The sequence below is a fragment of the Gymnoscopelus braueri genome, assembly GCF_963280865.1.
Source record: "Gymnoscopelus braueri genome assembly, chromosome: 2".
Taxonomy (NCBI): domain Eukaryota; kingdom Metazoa; phylum Chordata; class Actinopteri; order Myctophiformes; family Myctophidae; genus Gymnoscopelus; species Gymnoscopelus braueri.
Genome location: NC_137604.1, coordinates 49,379,605 through 49,396,006, shown reverse-complemented (window position 1 = coordinate 49,396,006; position 16,402 = coordinate 49,379,605). Strand labels below are relative to the sequence as shown.

The following is a 16,402-nucleotide window of genomic DNA, read 5'->3' as shown; positions in this document are numbered from 1 at the left end:
ACAAGCTCACTTGTCCATTTGCTATTTTCAGCAAAACCTTTTCTCCACAATACGGATGCTGGGCTTTAAGTGGTGGGTTAAAAATAATATATTTCCTGCTCAATGTCTTTCATGAGCAAACGTTGATAATATCAGATACAAACACACACACACGCACGCACGCGCGCACGCGCCGCGCACGCACACACGTATAATAATGAGATAGCCATCATGCTCTGCTCTCCTCATCGCACAACCAGAGATGTGCTCCATTACAGTCTGACCTATTTGACCAGTCTGTTGAAGCAGATGTTGATGCTGGACATGTTAGTGAACAAATGTGCATGCATATACTGTACCATGACCATGTTGTTTTGCTGTGTGACTTAAATAACAGCCAAGAACTGCATGCATTAGAATGAGGGAAATGTATGTTGTTATTCCAAAATGACAGTGTTAGAATTAGTTGGTTGACTGTTACAGTGAGAACAGCTAATTTCACACCTCTAGGGCCTACTGTCACTGCTATTCAATTCAGCCTTTACTTGGTCATATTCACACTATCTAGAGAAAACCCAACAATTTGGGGAACACTAAAGATAGTCGACACAGGCTGCCACATGGGATTACAGTATTTGTGTACACACTGACGTTGTTTGATATCTGCTGCCAAGTGATGTCTCACCTGCACAAGGGACTGTTTCTATATTTGCTATTTTCGAAAGTATTTTAAACCATGCACCTTATACTAACGTTGCTTGTATTATATTATTATATTTGACGTATGACATGTTTTCCTTGTTTGTTTGTTTCTCTACTCTTTACCACTTTCTTTTTTGAAACGGCAAAAGATGGGAGCTTGTACCCACTTTTTTGAACCTGTAAACCTGTGATAATAAAGTTGAATTTGTGTTCATTGTGATTGTTAAAGCTTTATGGTCCAAGGAACAACTTGTTATTCACTAAAGACCACATTTCAAACAATACATTGTTTAAAAACATTGTTTTTATTTAAGAAATTAATGGAAGATGAACCTGTAGGGAATAAAAGGAATGAAGGATGAAGAGGTTGGAAGAGGAGAGAGGAAGAAGAGGGATGAAGAAGAGTGAAAAGATGGAGGGATGAGATTCAAGGGGTTAGTGGAGTGGAAGTGCATGGGATGGGCGCAGATAACCAGGAGAATGTTCTAACAGGGGGGCAGAGAACCATGAATCGTCTGGAACTTGAGAAGTAAAGGACAGAGGAGAGAAGACTGGAAGAAAGGGGAGAGAATGGGGTGGAGGAGGGATACGAAATACAATGCATGAATGACAGGTAAACATGGGAGGTATAAATACACCTCACTGAGGAGATGAGGAAGGAGTTGTTATCAGAAGTGAACAGGTGAGCAAGGGAGAAGTTGCCATCAGACTGTTAAGCAACGGGAGGAGTTGTTAACACAAGTAAGTTGATGAGCAGAGTTGTCAATAGTTACCATTACAGTTAAGTGAGGGGAGGACTTGTTATCAGGTGAGTTGAGGAGAAAGGAAGTAATGTTATTCAGAGATAAACAGGTGAGTAAAGGAATAGAGTGAACTGGTAACAGAGATGTTAAACTATTTCATATAGTCGTTCCTGAACTTAAGGTTTTCCAACACCATTATAGTTGAAATGATGAGTGAAATCAGATGAAAGAAATGTCTAACCTACTTTAACTACTGCACACCAAATCTGGCTTGACATGATAACACGTCACAGAAATATATTGTGTCCACTACAGAGCTGCAGTAAAATAATCCTGTTTGTTCAGCTGAGAGACAGTGGAGTAAGCACATGCCAAAAATGTAAACCTTCATGCTATCCTGCCTTGCGTAACAGTGTCCACTGTGTCGTTCGGCTCGTTCCACTGCATGAGGTACACACACACAGGCATTCATCTCATTTGTGAGAGATCAGAAGTTTAAAATTGTATTGTCCCTTAAATGCAGACACAGATGTAGAGTAGCTTATTAAGTTTTGTCTCAAAATACTTTATACTTTTGCCTGCATACGTTCTTGGGCCCAAATTTCAACCACTGACAAATTGTTTCTCAGATAGGCTACGCTACACGGTAAGTCATTCACAAACTAAAAGATCAAATATATTTTTTCATGACATGCATTATAGCCTACTTAGGACGGGCATTTGCTTGAGTGACAGCTGCAAAATGCTGGGGCCAGTTCATTTCATTTCATTTTGTCTTGACGACAAGTGACAGAGCGAGAGCCTTTGGTGTTGTGCTGAAGTCTGCCATTTTACAAACTGCTGTGACAGCCCTGCCTCTCAATTGTTGTCTCCCTTAATCGCTTCTGTGGCATAATAGAACTGTCATCAGCGTCATCCACCAGCACCCCTCCTTTCTCTCTAACGCCCAATTTATGCTTTGAGCATAAATTTGCCATTACGGTAGTTTATCGCACATCTCAGTCTTTATGCGCATACAGACATGGAATGTCAAATGTGGCTTTTTCAATATCCATCCTAGATTGAACAGATATGCCTGTTTGACCTATATCTGCTGAGGCTTTGTTTGAAGTGTTCTCTTGACATTTGCTTGGATTCAATTTTTTGTGTTTTGTTTTTTAGAAAGCTACTTTGTGATTGTGAGTAAAGCCTAATCTATTCTTCATTACGTTTTTTTAGCTTGAAAATCTGTTATTTTCAATGAGTGACAACGTGCTACAAAGCATAAATTGGGCTTTACTCTCTTGTTTTGTTTCCATAGTGAGTTGACTTCCTGGTGACTCTTTCTGAGTGCCAGTATCTAAGAGGACACATGGGGATATTACTTCGTTTAGTTCCCTGGATATTATTAGTAACAGACTAACTTTCCTTTAAAAAATCTCTATTGTTTTTTTGTCACGTTGCATGCTGCCTCTCTTCTGAGACAAAACACAGAGCAGGTGCCCTGCACACGTACAAACATAAACACAATGAAAGAATCAGCACCACCTCTCCACTCTCTGCCTATGCATGCCCTCTGACTGTGCCAGCTGTATCCGCTCAATACAAGCACAATGGAGAGAGAGAGAGAGAGAGAGAGAGAGAGAGAGAGAGAGAGAGAGAGAGAGAGAGAGAGAGAGAGAGAGAGAGAAAGAGGTAGAGAGAGAGAGAGAGAGAGAGAGAGAGAGGTTTATGTAGCTATGTGCACATGCACACTGAAGAGAGACAATTAGTGGGGGAGGGAGGGTAGAGACCCTTCGTCCCTTGATTCTCTCTCTCCCCCCTCTCCCTATCTATATTCCTCCACCCCTCTCTCTTTTATTCCCCACCCCTCTCTCCTTTTTATTCCATCAGGTCCTTATATGACAGAGCCACAGAGCATCTTCTACACCAGAGAGGAACAGAGCGACAGCAGAAGTGATGGAACTGTGGAAGTGGTGAGAAAATAAAACTCTGCGACCACTGAGCATCACCTCATCCAGAGGGTGAGAGAGAGCAAGAGGGAGAGAGACAGAAAAGAACGCAAGAAACAACAGAGGTGAACACCACAGCAGAGAACAAGTTTTGGATGGTCAAGGATAGCCTGAGCAGGGGAACAAATGAGCGTGTAAGAGAGAGAGAGAGAGAGGGAGTTTTTTTGAGCGAGTGAGGGGGGAGACAGACAGGGGTTGTCGTGTGGCGGGTTTGGGGGGCGACTGGAGACTTTTCTTTTTTTCCGAGGGGAGTTACGGTCAATCGCACTGGCCGTCAGCACTGTGGTCCGCTCCTGTCCTCTCTCTTCTTCCACTTCTTCTTCTCACCATCCCCTGCTCTCTCCAGCTCTCGCCGTGGGGTCCCAGATCTCCGTCTCGCTCCCCCCCTCCCTCACTCCCTACCTCCCTCGCACCCTGCTGGGAGCCTCCGAGCTGCTGCGCAGAAGGAGGATGTCTCGCAGGGAGTCTCCTCCACCGCCGCTGGAAGTGCGGGGCATGCGAGGAGTGCGAGGGGAGATGGAAGGGGAGCAGCCGGAGCAGGGGGGGCCACTGTCGGACAGTGAGCAGGACATCCTCCAGGACACCTGGGGGCACATCTACGAGAACTGTGAGGTTGTGGACGAGCGGCCGGAGTGCGCTGAGCCACTGTCGGACAGTGAGCGCTGCGTCATCCAAGACACGTGGGGGCGTGTCTATGAGAACTGTGAGGGAGAAGGTGTGGGCGTGACCGTGCTCATAAGGTGAGTCGCACAATCAATGAGATAACAATGATGATGGTGGAGTGTAACATGGATTATGTTTCCCATAGCTTCGTTTGATTGGCTCGGCAGCTAATTTGAACCGTGGTAAACATATGACACTTTCATGTGTGTTAAAAGTGCATGCCACCTCCTGGAAACCCGGGACTACAGTTACAGTATGCACACAGAGCCTATTGTAATCCGTAATATGCAGTATATGCAGTATAATACGGATTGGAAAATCGATCGGATCAGCTGTTGTCCATAACTGAAAATCCACAAATTTCTGTGTATCTGTCACACACACACACAGACAGTGTGTGTGTGTGTGTGTGTGTGTGTGTGTGTGTGTGTGTGTGTGTGTGTGTGTGTGTGTGTGTGTGTGTGTGTGTGTGTGTGTGTGTGTGTGCCTTTTATGCCCATATATGGAGATCCCTGATGTAAAAAATATGCTGTCATAGACTGGCATCCAAGTACTATGATAATGGGTAACGGTTATTGCATGAAATCCCTGATGACATCAATATGACATAAATACTATTATTGATGTCATAGACTGGCCTATGTACTAGTACTATGATAAAAAAAAATAATGAATTTGACAATTCGTTTATGTGCGCTTTTTCAGACTGGATGTTTTTCAGACTAGATGTGTGTACAGTATACACACAAGCATTATATAAGCAGTATACACACGTTATAAGTTTGACTGATGTTACTGCGTTGACAAAACGAGTTCAGGTACCCAGCATTGACTGGGATATTGCATGGGTGAAACAGGCTCCCTCTCATCCAAGTTATTAGTGTGTGTGTGTGTGTGTGTGTGTGTGTGTGTGTGTGTGTGTGTGTGTGTGTGTGTGTGTGTGTGTGTGTGTGTGTGTGTGTGTGTGTGTGTGTGTGTGTGTCTCTCTCTCTCTCTCTCTCTCTCTCTCTCTCTCTCTCTCTCTCTCTCTCTCTCTCTCTCTCTCGTTTACTTTGCCAAAGCAAGTATCAAGTAAAACAAGTAAAAGCCTGATTGCTGTGAAATGTTGCAGGCACTCTTAGAGTAGGCCAGGGAGGAACCTCCTCCCCACATTTTCACATCTGCCTCATGGTGGCGTTACAACAGCCCTCTTCATGTTTTGGCCAAAGTAATCAACCGTAGGTCATACGATACAAATATTTTACCCCTGGATTGCTTAGATCCTCACTCACGCCATTTTGAGGTTTCTTCAAAACACACTTTTTGCTACTACTCCTACAGATTTTGTCCAAAACTGAAGAAACGATCACATTAGGACATAATCTCTGGGGTGAGGGGTCATGTGACCAAGATGTATGAGTTTGTTTCTCAGATCAAATTCCAAGTGGCTATGACTGACCTCCAAAGTGTGTTGGCCCTGGGTAGGCAACCCAGCCTGGCGGAGACCTGTGCTGCTTTTGGGTTTATTCTTTTCAATGTGTCAGATAGCTTTCTTTTTGTTGTCTTGTAATTTGGTTTAGTCCAGTGGGTTTTCTGCCTGTTGGCTCTGCTTGTGTTTGTTCACAGTCCCAGAACCAGCTGGCTGACCGGGCATCTCTCTCTAGAGATTCTCTGTTGGTGAGGGCTTTGTTATGGAGCGTGTCTGGGTTACTTTCTTTTTGATAATGGCACCAAACAATGGATGCAATTTGGTGTTTATTAAATTTTTCAGGTTCTTGGTTGGCAAGTGGACTCTCTCTCTCTCTCTCTCTCTCTCTCTCTCTCTCTCTCACTCACTCACTCACTCACTCACTCACTCACTCACTCACTCACTCACTCACTCACTCACTCACTCACTCACGCAAGAAACCCTCAGTGTCATTAAGATGCTGAAATATTCCACATCTCTACTGTGGAAAGTGTCACAATGCCCAGAGTGTCACATTTTATGCCTCATGCATTTTTTATTCTTCATTTTCTTTTATCTATAGAGGACAATTTATGCCCTCATACATTTTCATCTTTGGTATTAAATAAAATTTCACAATATAAAAGCAGTAGGCACCTTTTTAAAGATACCAAAGAGCCCAAACTTGAAATGGTTAGAGGAAAAGAAAGTATAACCGGAAACAAATGATTCTTTATACTAGGAGAGGAAACAAAAATGGAAACATATCATCTTTAATTGTTCAGAAGAGAAACATTAATCTGAAATGTCAATTCAGTAATTAATGCATGTTTCTTTTTGTTTAGTTCCTATAATATTTATCGCCCCCAGACCGAGCGACCGGGGGCAGGATGATGTTTTCGCCCCTGTCCGTGTGTGAGTGGGCCCATTTTGCTATTAATGCCACAAATCATGAGCCGACGTGCCCCACATTTTAATGACACATGGAGGGGCTTCTAAACAAAGCAGAGCCAAAAGCAATTTCACTCTCACACATGGGGGGCACCAGAAATGCTACAAATGTCTCTATTTGTTGCAGAAGTGTGTTGTTTTTCCATCATATCACAATGACCGTTAAACTGGGTTTATATACTACTGTGGGCAGGGCCAATTTCTTACAAAAAACAAAAATAGAGCCTCCAATTATCCCCAAATAGGAATTGAATATTATATTAGATTAGATTAGATTAGATTAGATTAGATTAGATTAGATTAGATTAGATTAGATTAGATGTCTTTATTATCCACAAGGGAAAATTGTATTGCTCAGGTCAATGCATACATTCAAGACAAGACAATACATACATATACACCACAATTAAAACACCTAGCAAAGTACTTCAATTCTATAAAAGCTTCACTGGCCTCTATAGAGTGCACCTCCAAAAGCGCTTTCACTTCTGCCCATACTGTATCTCTCATCTCACTCAAAACCATTTCTTCATTCAAAGAGACAGCCTCCATGAAGCCTTGGTCCCAACTGCGGCCCAATTACGGATGACACTTTTTGGCAGTTTTTCTCATTGCTTTTCATGTTAAATACTGTACACAGATCAGAGGAGAGAGTGTAAAACCTATAACTCTGACTCTCTTGACTGTCCCCAGCTAAATTCACTCTGTATTCCACAAGAAATGCCCTAAAGAGCTCGTTAAAATGTACAGTGTTTTGTAGCCATGGCGACTGAAGTGACTGAAACAACCAGATTAACATTTCAGGGTGACGAAAATCAGTAAGGGAGAATGTAAGGGGCAGAGAGCATTCTTCCGTGTGTGCGTGCGTGCATGCGTGCGTGCGTACGTGCGTCGTGCTGCGTGCCGTGCGCGCCATGCGTGTGTGTGCGCTGTGAATGACAGCAACAATCTTTGACACTTCAGTGTGTGTCTGTCTCTCTGCCCCGCTGGCTACATCTCCTGTTCGTCTCTCGTAAAATCATTTAGCTTTCTTGCACATCTCTCCCACTCCCCCGCTCTGATTTTTCTTCTCTCGTCTCCCTCGATGAAAGGCAACATGGTCTGTCTGCCGTCTGTCTGTCCAAAATCTTCAAGTGCAAACTGATAGCTGGTTTTTCACAGATGATGTACTTCTTGAACAACTTTACTTGTCATGCACAAAGTATGGCCAGTTGTGTCATTATTAAGTGTCAACAATCATGTAACATACTACATATAGATGATACATGATACAGTGTGATGGAACAGAGTGATAGGAAACTATCAACCAGTGATATATTTGACAGTCAACAAGCTGTTGGTCTGCCGCTAAACTAAATGACCTACTGTAACTTAACCAGAAGATGATAATCCTTCCATGACTGGGGTTCTTGTGCATATACAGATTTGCATTTCTCTGTCCGTCTGCTTGGATAAACGGAGAGAATATACAGTGACAAAAGCCTCAAAGCTCTGACGTTCTCCCTAATGCATACTAATGCAATTGCCCCCTGCCCCTCTGGCCCCTAACAGTACAGTGACACTGGCAACTTTGTATAAGCAATCAAACGTGATAGAATTAGGGTATGATTAAAAGACGTTTTTTAAAACATCTTTGGTGATATGTGGTGGGTATTTCTTTAACCCATTAAAACTTGGAAAGCATCTGTGTCATTTTAGATTTTTAGCAACATCCGATTTTCAGAAAACTCGTAGGATTTAGGTTCTTGGTTTACATATGATCCTAGATGACTATTTCTATGCATTTGATGTATTACCTTGTGTTGTCCTTACTTACTGTAAATCGTTCTGGATTAAGAGCTGCTAGATTGTAAATTGTAAATTGATTTACAACAGTGGTTTAGAACAGTGGTTCTCAAAAATAGCAGATACACAAGCTCACAACGTGTCACTTTGTGCCGCGCCGCGAGCTTAATTGTACATCTGCTATTTTTGAACATTTTTGAAAAATCTTGAAAGTGTTTTTTTAAATCTTCTCTTCTGGGGGTCCCTGGCAGGAAAACATTTTCAGATGGGGGTCCACGTATCATTTAGGGCGTCCTTGGCACGAAAAAGTTTGAGATTGACTGATTTAGAAAGCATTTTGTAGAATCAGCCTCAGGTCGAATTGGTTAAAGTGTACATTCAAGAGTACCGAAAAGGGATGAGCCATGTTCAGGCATACTTGCTCATATCCCTGGGCCTAATGCAAAAATGTAACCTTCAGAATCCAGTGGAGTAGAATCCATCCCCCTTAAAAGGTCCTTCAAGTCTAATTAAAATGTAATTAATAAGCCACACTAACAGCTACTGCTCTGGCTTTGATGAGTCAATTTAAATGCAACGACAGGTGCAGAAGTGTGCTCAGCAAAGTCTGAGTTGCCAAACACTGGCACATCTCACACAGGAACCAAATATTTTCCAGCATGTCTGTTCATGGTAGTTAACATGTATGTAGAACAAAACTGCCACAAAGCCCTCTACGTTATTACTGATCAGGGACCTGTAAAGCTGTAATAACCCAAAAATTGTTTGGCGCCTTCCTATTAGTCAGGGCCCTTAAGTCCGTTTTTATGTTAGAATCGTTCACTTTGTGATACAAGCGCCAAATTTGGCATGAACAATGCCTAGGACCTACTTTTGCAGAAAAGCCCGTTAGCCATGCAAAAAAAAACAATATGGCTGCCATTTTCCAAAATGGCTGCTGGCGAAAGACATTTTATGTGTATTTTGACCTGGATTGTGATTGGATTTTGATTATTTTGGTATCAACATATAGTTTTGACTCCCCCGCCCCATCCCCCCGTTAGCCACACGAAAAAAAAAACTATATGGCTGCCATTTTCCAAAATGGCTTCCGGTAAAAGACATTTTATGTGTATTTTGACCTGGATTGTGATTGGATTATCCAATTTTTATTATTTTGGCATCAGAATATAGTTTTGACTCCCCCCGCCCCCTCCCCCCGTTAGCCACGCCAAAAAAAAACAATATGGCTGCCATTTTCCAAAATGGCTGCTGGCGAAAGACATTTTATGTGTATTTTGACCTGGATTGTGATTGGATTTTGATTATTTTGGTATCAACATATAGTTTTGACTCCCCCCGCCCCATCCCCCCGTTAGCCACACGGAAAAAAAAAACTATATGGCTGCCATTTTCCAAAATGGCTTCCGGTAAAAGACATTTTATGTGTATTTTGACCTGGATTGTGATTGGATTATCCAATTTTTATTATTTTGGCATCAGAATATAGTTTTGACTCCCCCCGCCCCCTCCCCCCGTTAGCCACGCCAAAAAAAAACAATATGGCTGCCATTTTCCAAAATGGCTGCTGGCGAAAGACATTTTATGTGTATTTTGACCTGGATTGTGATTGGATTTTGATTATTTTGGTATCAACATATTTTTTTTACCCCCCCGCCCATGTCTGGATCACAAATTGTTCTAATTGTCACATTTGAAGGCACTCAGCTGTGTGAAGGCCAAAGCGGTAGCACTTGCATCTACCACGACGTTCAGTCTTGCACCGGCATTTTGTCAGTTGTTCATCCATGCTACTTGCCAAATGTCATCTTCTGCTCGCCATCCCCAGCTGACAGGGCTCTCTGTATGCATTTGACCTACAGTTGCCTGGCTTCAGACACGGGCAACTTGATAAGTGGCATGCTTCACATGATTTGCAAGAGATGCCCTTGTAGGTGGAATGGCATCATAGGACCTCTGCTTCCATGCAAACAGGTAAAATCTTGCATCATCAACCTTCTTGTCAAGCACTGTTACTGGTGGGTATTGACTGAGCTTCTGGAAGACATGAGACACTTCAGGCCACACTTGCCGGGTTTGCCATGCTGTCTTTTAGCCTTGACACGACATCGCATCCAGTGAAAGCGTGAAAGAAAAGGATGCCAATGGATTTTTCAGGGCCTTGATTCTTCACTAAATCGTTTTTATTGCAATTAAATTGCAATTACAAAAATGTATTACATATAAATCACATGAAAATCAGATGCAGATAAAGAGAGCTACATTACGCAGGTGCAGTCTATGTAATGTATAATCAAGTAGCTCTAACTAACTTCGCTCTATTCTTTAGGACATGCTTACGCTTCTTTGTAATGGACAGTCGCTATTTGTGAGCATTGCTGTTGGTGATATTTTTGGAATCGCTTTCTTTTCCAGTCCGGTAATTAACTGGTAATTACCAGGTAATTACCGGACTGGAAAAGGAAGGGCTATCATATTGTTTGCTATTTGCTGCTGGATCACTAACTTGCTTTATTCTCTACGGCATGCCATGGCATGTTACTTACGTGTCCCTGTAATGGACAGTTGGGACTTGGTAGCATATTAATATGTGAGCATTTTTGTCGGTGGCACTAGTTGTTGAATAAAACTATAATAAGTTTATACTGATTTAGTTTCACTTGATAATTTTCATTGCACTTGGACCTACAGCCTATTAGAGTTAATATTGCTATTGCGCCAGTTATCTTTATTATAATGTATTTTACAAATGATCCTTGGGAAACGGCGATTATAACTAGACTATAGCACAAGCAGAGCAACTTACTCTGTGAGCTTCTGTAGTTACCATTCATGTTTTATCTGCACGGGACAACGATCTGGTTTATAAATCCTGTCACAAAAGAAATGACTGAATAACGACAGCTGGGAATGCTGAGCAAAGAGCACTGCGGGCTTCTGTCAGGCTGCATGTCACAGGATCTGGGGAAGTGCACTGTGGGGCTGCCCCAGGGCAAACTCACACAGGGGAAGAACTAGACATGCATAGCCAGTCAGCTGGGTGCACTAGGGCAAGAGGACGAGTGAATTTAGGTCACAAAAATTAGGTGAAAGTTTGTGCACATGGACACACACACACCACACACACACACACACACACGCACGCACGCACGCACGCACGCACGCACGCACGCACGCACGCACGCACGCACGCACGCACGCACGCACGCACGCACGCACGCACGCACGCACGCACGCACACACACACACACACACACACACACACACACACACACACACACACACACACACATGCATGGCTGTCTGTATCTATGTTAGTATTTCTCTCTTTAAGTTTGGGATCATGCCTAAATATGTCTTTTGTCAATAGATATTGTATCATCATTGAGATGGCTAGTGCTGTGCCCGTTGGGGGCACGGCTGTTTGGGAAGCATATGCAGTGCCTCAACAATGCACTACCATGGGTCCTCAGCAATAAGTTTGATGTTGATTGGATGACCTGTTCTCGAGATACAGTATGTGAAGGACAGACATAGGCTACCTGCATGTACATAGAGAGATACTTAGAATTTGTAAATGGTGCATTTATATAGCGCCTTTATCCAAGGCGCTTTACAATGATTGTGCATTACATTCACCCATTCACACACACATTCATACACCGATGGCGGAGGAAACCATTCAAGGCACCAAGCTGCTCATCAGGAGCAATTAAGGGTTCAGCGTCTTGCTCAAGGATACTTCGACACAACTCTGGGGGGGAGCCCGGGCTCTATATACCTCCAGAGCCATGCTCACCTTGTTGAGCATGTTGAAACATTGCTGTGGCCTTGACACACACGCACGCACGCACGCACGCACGCGCACACACACGCACACACACACGCACACACACAGACAGACAGACAGACAGAGCTTTTTCTAATTAAGGTGCTTCAATATGAGCTTGTGGTAGGTGGGGAAATCCCTGGCCATGGTCTTGAATCAAAACAAAAGCTTACTTCTAGAATATGACTACAATTCGCATTTTCTCTGTAGCAACGACTGTAGCTTCAAATCTGACTCCAATAAATAAATGTAAGCAGTGCAACAATAGATTTTGAAGTGATTATGTGCTTTGAATCGCAAGCGTTTCTTTGTTGAAGTGCAGCAATTCAATATCAGGCATTAATTCTATAAGTTGCTCGTCAACGCTCGTCGAAGTTAATTATACAAATTGCTGGTAATATGTTTGTGTTTGTGTGTGTGTGTGTGTGTGTGTGCTGTGTGTGTGTGTGTGTGTGTGTGTGTGTGTGTGTGTGTGTGTGTGTGTGTGTGTGTGTGTGTGTGTGTGTGTGTGTGTGTGTGTGTGTGTGTGTGTGTGTGTGTGCGTGTGTGTGTGCTTGTCAATGCTCATCGGCTGCTCACCGTGGACAGACACTCGCTCACCTGGTGACTCACTCAGACACACAAGCCTCAAGCCCGCATGTTGTTGGCGTGCCTACCTTGCAACAAAAACGAGCGCTTCTCTCCACCAACATCCTATGGAAAACAATATAGCCCCCATGTGAGCCGTCAGGCTGTGCAGAGCGGTGTACGAAGTCTGCTTCTTTAGACTCAGTGCTGTTCAAGTGGCAAACCAATTGGCAGAGAATCGTGAATCATCACGTTCTCCGTTCTCGTCAACATGCGAGGAAGCAATAGCCCCATTATTACTGGCAGACACAACACACAGTGGTTTGTATGTACACCAGTTGTTATCCAGTCAAACGGAACCCCTTAGTACTGCAGGTTTAAGACTTAACAGTCTTAAATATCGTTGCCTCATCAGCTCTACTCTAACCATTACCATAGCACTTAATAATAATTAGCCTGGCTTCTCAGCATGGACTTTGTTCTTGGTAGTCTCAAAGCTTGCACCTAAACCCATGTTTTTCTCAAAGAATGTAAACACTTCAGCGGAAAACTCAGATTCAGAGAATAAGAGACTAATGCTCAGGGCGTAATTGTGCATCTAAAGCCATTCTTCTGGGTTGTGCTGTGCAAATATGCTGCAGGTCACACTTTGTAATGAGCAGCAAGGAAGCCATGAAATGTGGCTGTGAGGCATTAACTTTTCAACTAAATTTCTTATTTTTCCTGAGTGCCTTGTTCACATGTTGCAAAGAATGCACATTTCCCATTAAGATTCTTCTTTAGTTGCTTTATTAGATGTTTCTAAAAGTAGTTTCAGCCTGTTAAGCCCATTAACTGTTATATCATTAGCTGCTATTGTTTTATGAGCATAATAAAGTAATGTAATCCTGATGGATACTTGCTTAAGTTAGAGATGTGTGGTGGATGTGAAACACGGAGACAGGAATTTCATTCAACTCTCTTTGTTGACCAAAACATGACCTCCATTTCAATCTCCACATTGGAACTGGTGAAACCTCCCCAAAGGTCCGTCTATGGTCCCTCGGACCAAAATATCCGTCCCCCCCTATCCCACACAGTGTGAGGTAATACAGAAAACATTACCATCATATCTCCTCCCGTTCCTCCTCTTCCCTCCATTCTCTAAACGAGACAAATAGATGACGGTGAAGCTGTATCATCCAATCAATTGTCATTTTTGTATTCCCTTCATTTGCCCGCCAGGTTTTTTGTGAACTTTCCATCGGCCAAGCAGTACTTCAGCCAGTTCCAGGAAATGGAGGACCCAGAGGAGATGGAGCGAAACAGCCAGCTGAGATACCATGCCCGCAGGGTGATGAACGCTATCAATACTGTGGTGGAGAACATCCACGACCAAGAGAAAGTATCCTCTGTATTGGCCTTGGTGGGAAACGTCCATGCTCTCAAGCACAAGGTGGAACCCATATACTTCAAGGTAAGAGATAACAGAGAGCGTAATGCATTTTAAGCAGAGATTGAACGCAACATGTACTTCCTTTATTGTAGGCTTAGGCTACCTTTTTTACCCAGCTATTGCTGTCTTTGTGTTGTTAGATTTATTTTTCTGTAAAGCACTTTGTAACATTGTTTTGAAAAGTGATATACAAGTCAAGTTGATATGATGTGACCTATGAGTTATCCAGCTTATGAATAAAATGTCATTTTCATTGTTTTCCATTTTCCTATTTTATGTGATTTCCATTATATAAACTGATTATTCTCAGAGGCCGAGGCAACTTCTCCAGTGCTTGATGTACCGTAGCTAGAACATGCAAATGATGCAGCTATACGACAACACTGAACAGCACACTTTTTAAACACATTGTTTTCTATTTGAATTTCCCATACTTACTATCTGACTTGCTCCCATCATTGTATTTATTTCTCTCTACACCTTTACAGTACATAGCGTACGGTACTGGTTGACATTATAGTATCTATATCATATTTTGTGGCCTTTCAACTACCATTCCTATTCATAGTAGGATCATATTTCACCCCATTTCACATATCTCTTTCCTACCAGCTTCCCCATCTTAACATACTAAATACAGATTCCCTTCTCCCTCTACCAGATCCTGAGTGGGGTGATGCTAGAAGTGTTAGCCGAAGATTTCCCAGAATGCTTCACAACGGAGGTGCAAATCATCTGGAGCAAACTGATGGGTGCCGTCTACTGGCATGTGACAGGGGCCTACACAGAGGCGGGCTGGGTCCAGGTCCACAGTTCAGCTGTGTGAGAGGGAAAGGTGCGGTTTTAAGAGGACTTTCTGGAATTGGGAATAGATTGAGTAAAGGAAAATGATGCGTGAATGGGTTCTCCTGAAGGATGTGTACGAAAGAATATAGAGACGGCAAAAAGAATTGTATGAGGACTTGAAGTGTTAACAAATGAGTGTGTTTTAGGTCATTTCTGTATTTAAAAAAAACTAAACAAATAAGAAACAACAGTGAAAGAAGGCAAGCGCTTAGTTTTCGGACTTAACCAAATGCCAAAGCGTTGAGATTTTTTAAAAGAGGAAAAGAAATGTAACCTGGGGCCATATGCATGAAATTTTGCGCAACATCCTCACTATGCATAGTACACATTGTTGTGCAGTTCATGTCAGATGTATGAAAAAACACATACACCAGTTTGTTATCATCTGGGGGAGAAATCGGTGTGGAATTATGTGCACGTACAGTACCCACTCCCATTTTTACCCCTAAATGGTTAGAAAAACTCCAACAATGAACCCAAACTATAAAGTCTAAAATGTCAAAGACAATGGTTGATAAAACAGTGGGGGGGGGGAGCATAACTTAACAGACTATAAAATCAAAACATTAGTTGAGGAGGTGCCGTAACGCTATAGCGTTGTTTCAGAACAATGCATTGTGGAAGAACTAAAAAGAAGTGTCTGCACTTAAAAACTGAGGCCAAAAAGCAGATCAGTGCCCATAAGGCAAGAGTCACTGGAGGAGATGGGAAGACTCTCTATTGGACCAGCGCATGGCTGGTATGCTGGGCCAAACAGCTGTCAGTGGAATCGTCACCATCATCTAGGGAGACAGCGATTCCCAAATGTTGTTTTGTTGTTATTTTGAGAAATGTATTATCCCATTCATTCATAATGATTGCCCCAGAGGGAGGGAAAGTGCATTAAACTGAAGATATATTTCCTGTGGCCTAAACATACGGAATGGGCAATAAAGTAGCCCATTCTTATGTGATCATGAGCAGCAATTTAAAATACGTTAATGTTGCTCTGAAATTTTACTGGACTCAGTACACAGACTATAGAGCACCGAAGTCTGGCGTCACTGCCACTAGAGGGCGCTGTTCCACGGGTTCGTGGCTTTATTTTTTGTGTTGAAATCCCCATTTGGGAATCTTAGATCACGTCATATAAGAACTGTGTTCCAAACATAAACACACCACCCTGGCGTTTTTGTCAGGGGGGTGGCTCTGCATCGTTTATGATATTCATTCATATTTGATACAACCTGTTTCTGGCGAAAATTGAATTAATTCTGCCTTAAAAGTCTTAAGAACTACTACTTCCGGGTCTGAAATCACTGTCCCCACAGCAGCCGCGTTCATGGGAAATGTAGTCTTTGGGTTGTTTGACTCTTTTCTAGTGTTTATATTGTGTTACTCTTTGGGTAAATGTGTACATTTACACCTTCAGTCGATGCTTCATATCCATATGAGTAGTTCTTATATGAAGCGATCTAAGATTCCCCAATGAGCATATCAATACAA

The 16,402-nt window shown here is 42.6% G+C and overlaps 1 protein-coding gene across 1 annotated transcript; it reads left to right on the top strand.

Annotated features, from left to right (window-relative positions):
- Positions 1-1,300: 1,300 nt before the first annotated feature.
- On the top strand, positions 1,301-14,897 carry cygb2 (cytoglobin 2; the record flags this gene model as incomplete). Its single annotated transcript, XM_080443344.1, has 5 exons — positions 1,301-1,307; positions 3,297-3,359; positions 3,762-4,155; positions 13,861-14,092; positions 14,733-14,897. 5 exons carry the CDS (start codon positions 1,301-1,303, stop codon positions 14,895-14,897), a joined length of 861 nt encoding a protein of 286 aa, XP_080299470.1.
- Positions 14,898-16,402: the final 1,505 nt, after the last annotated feature.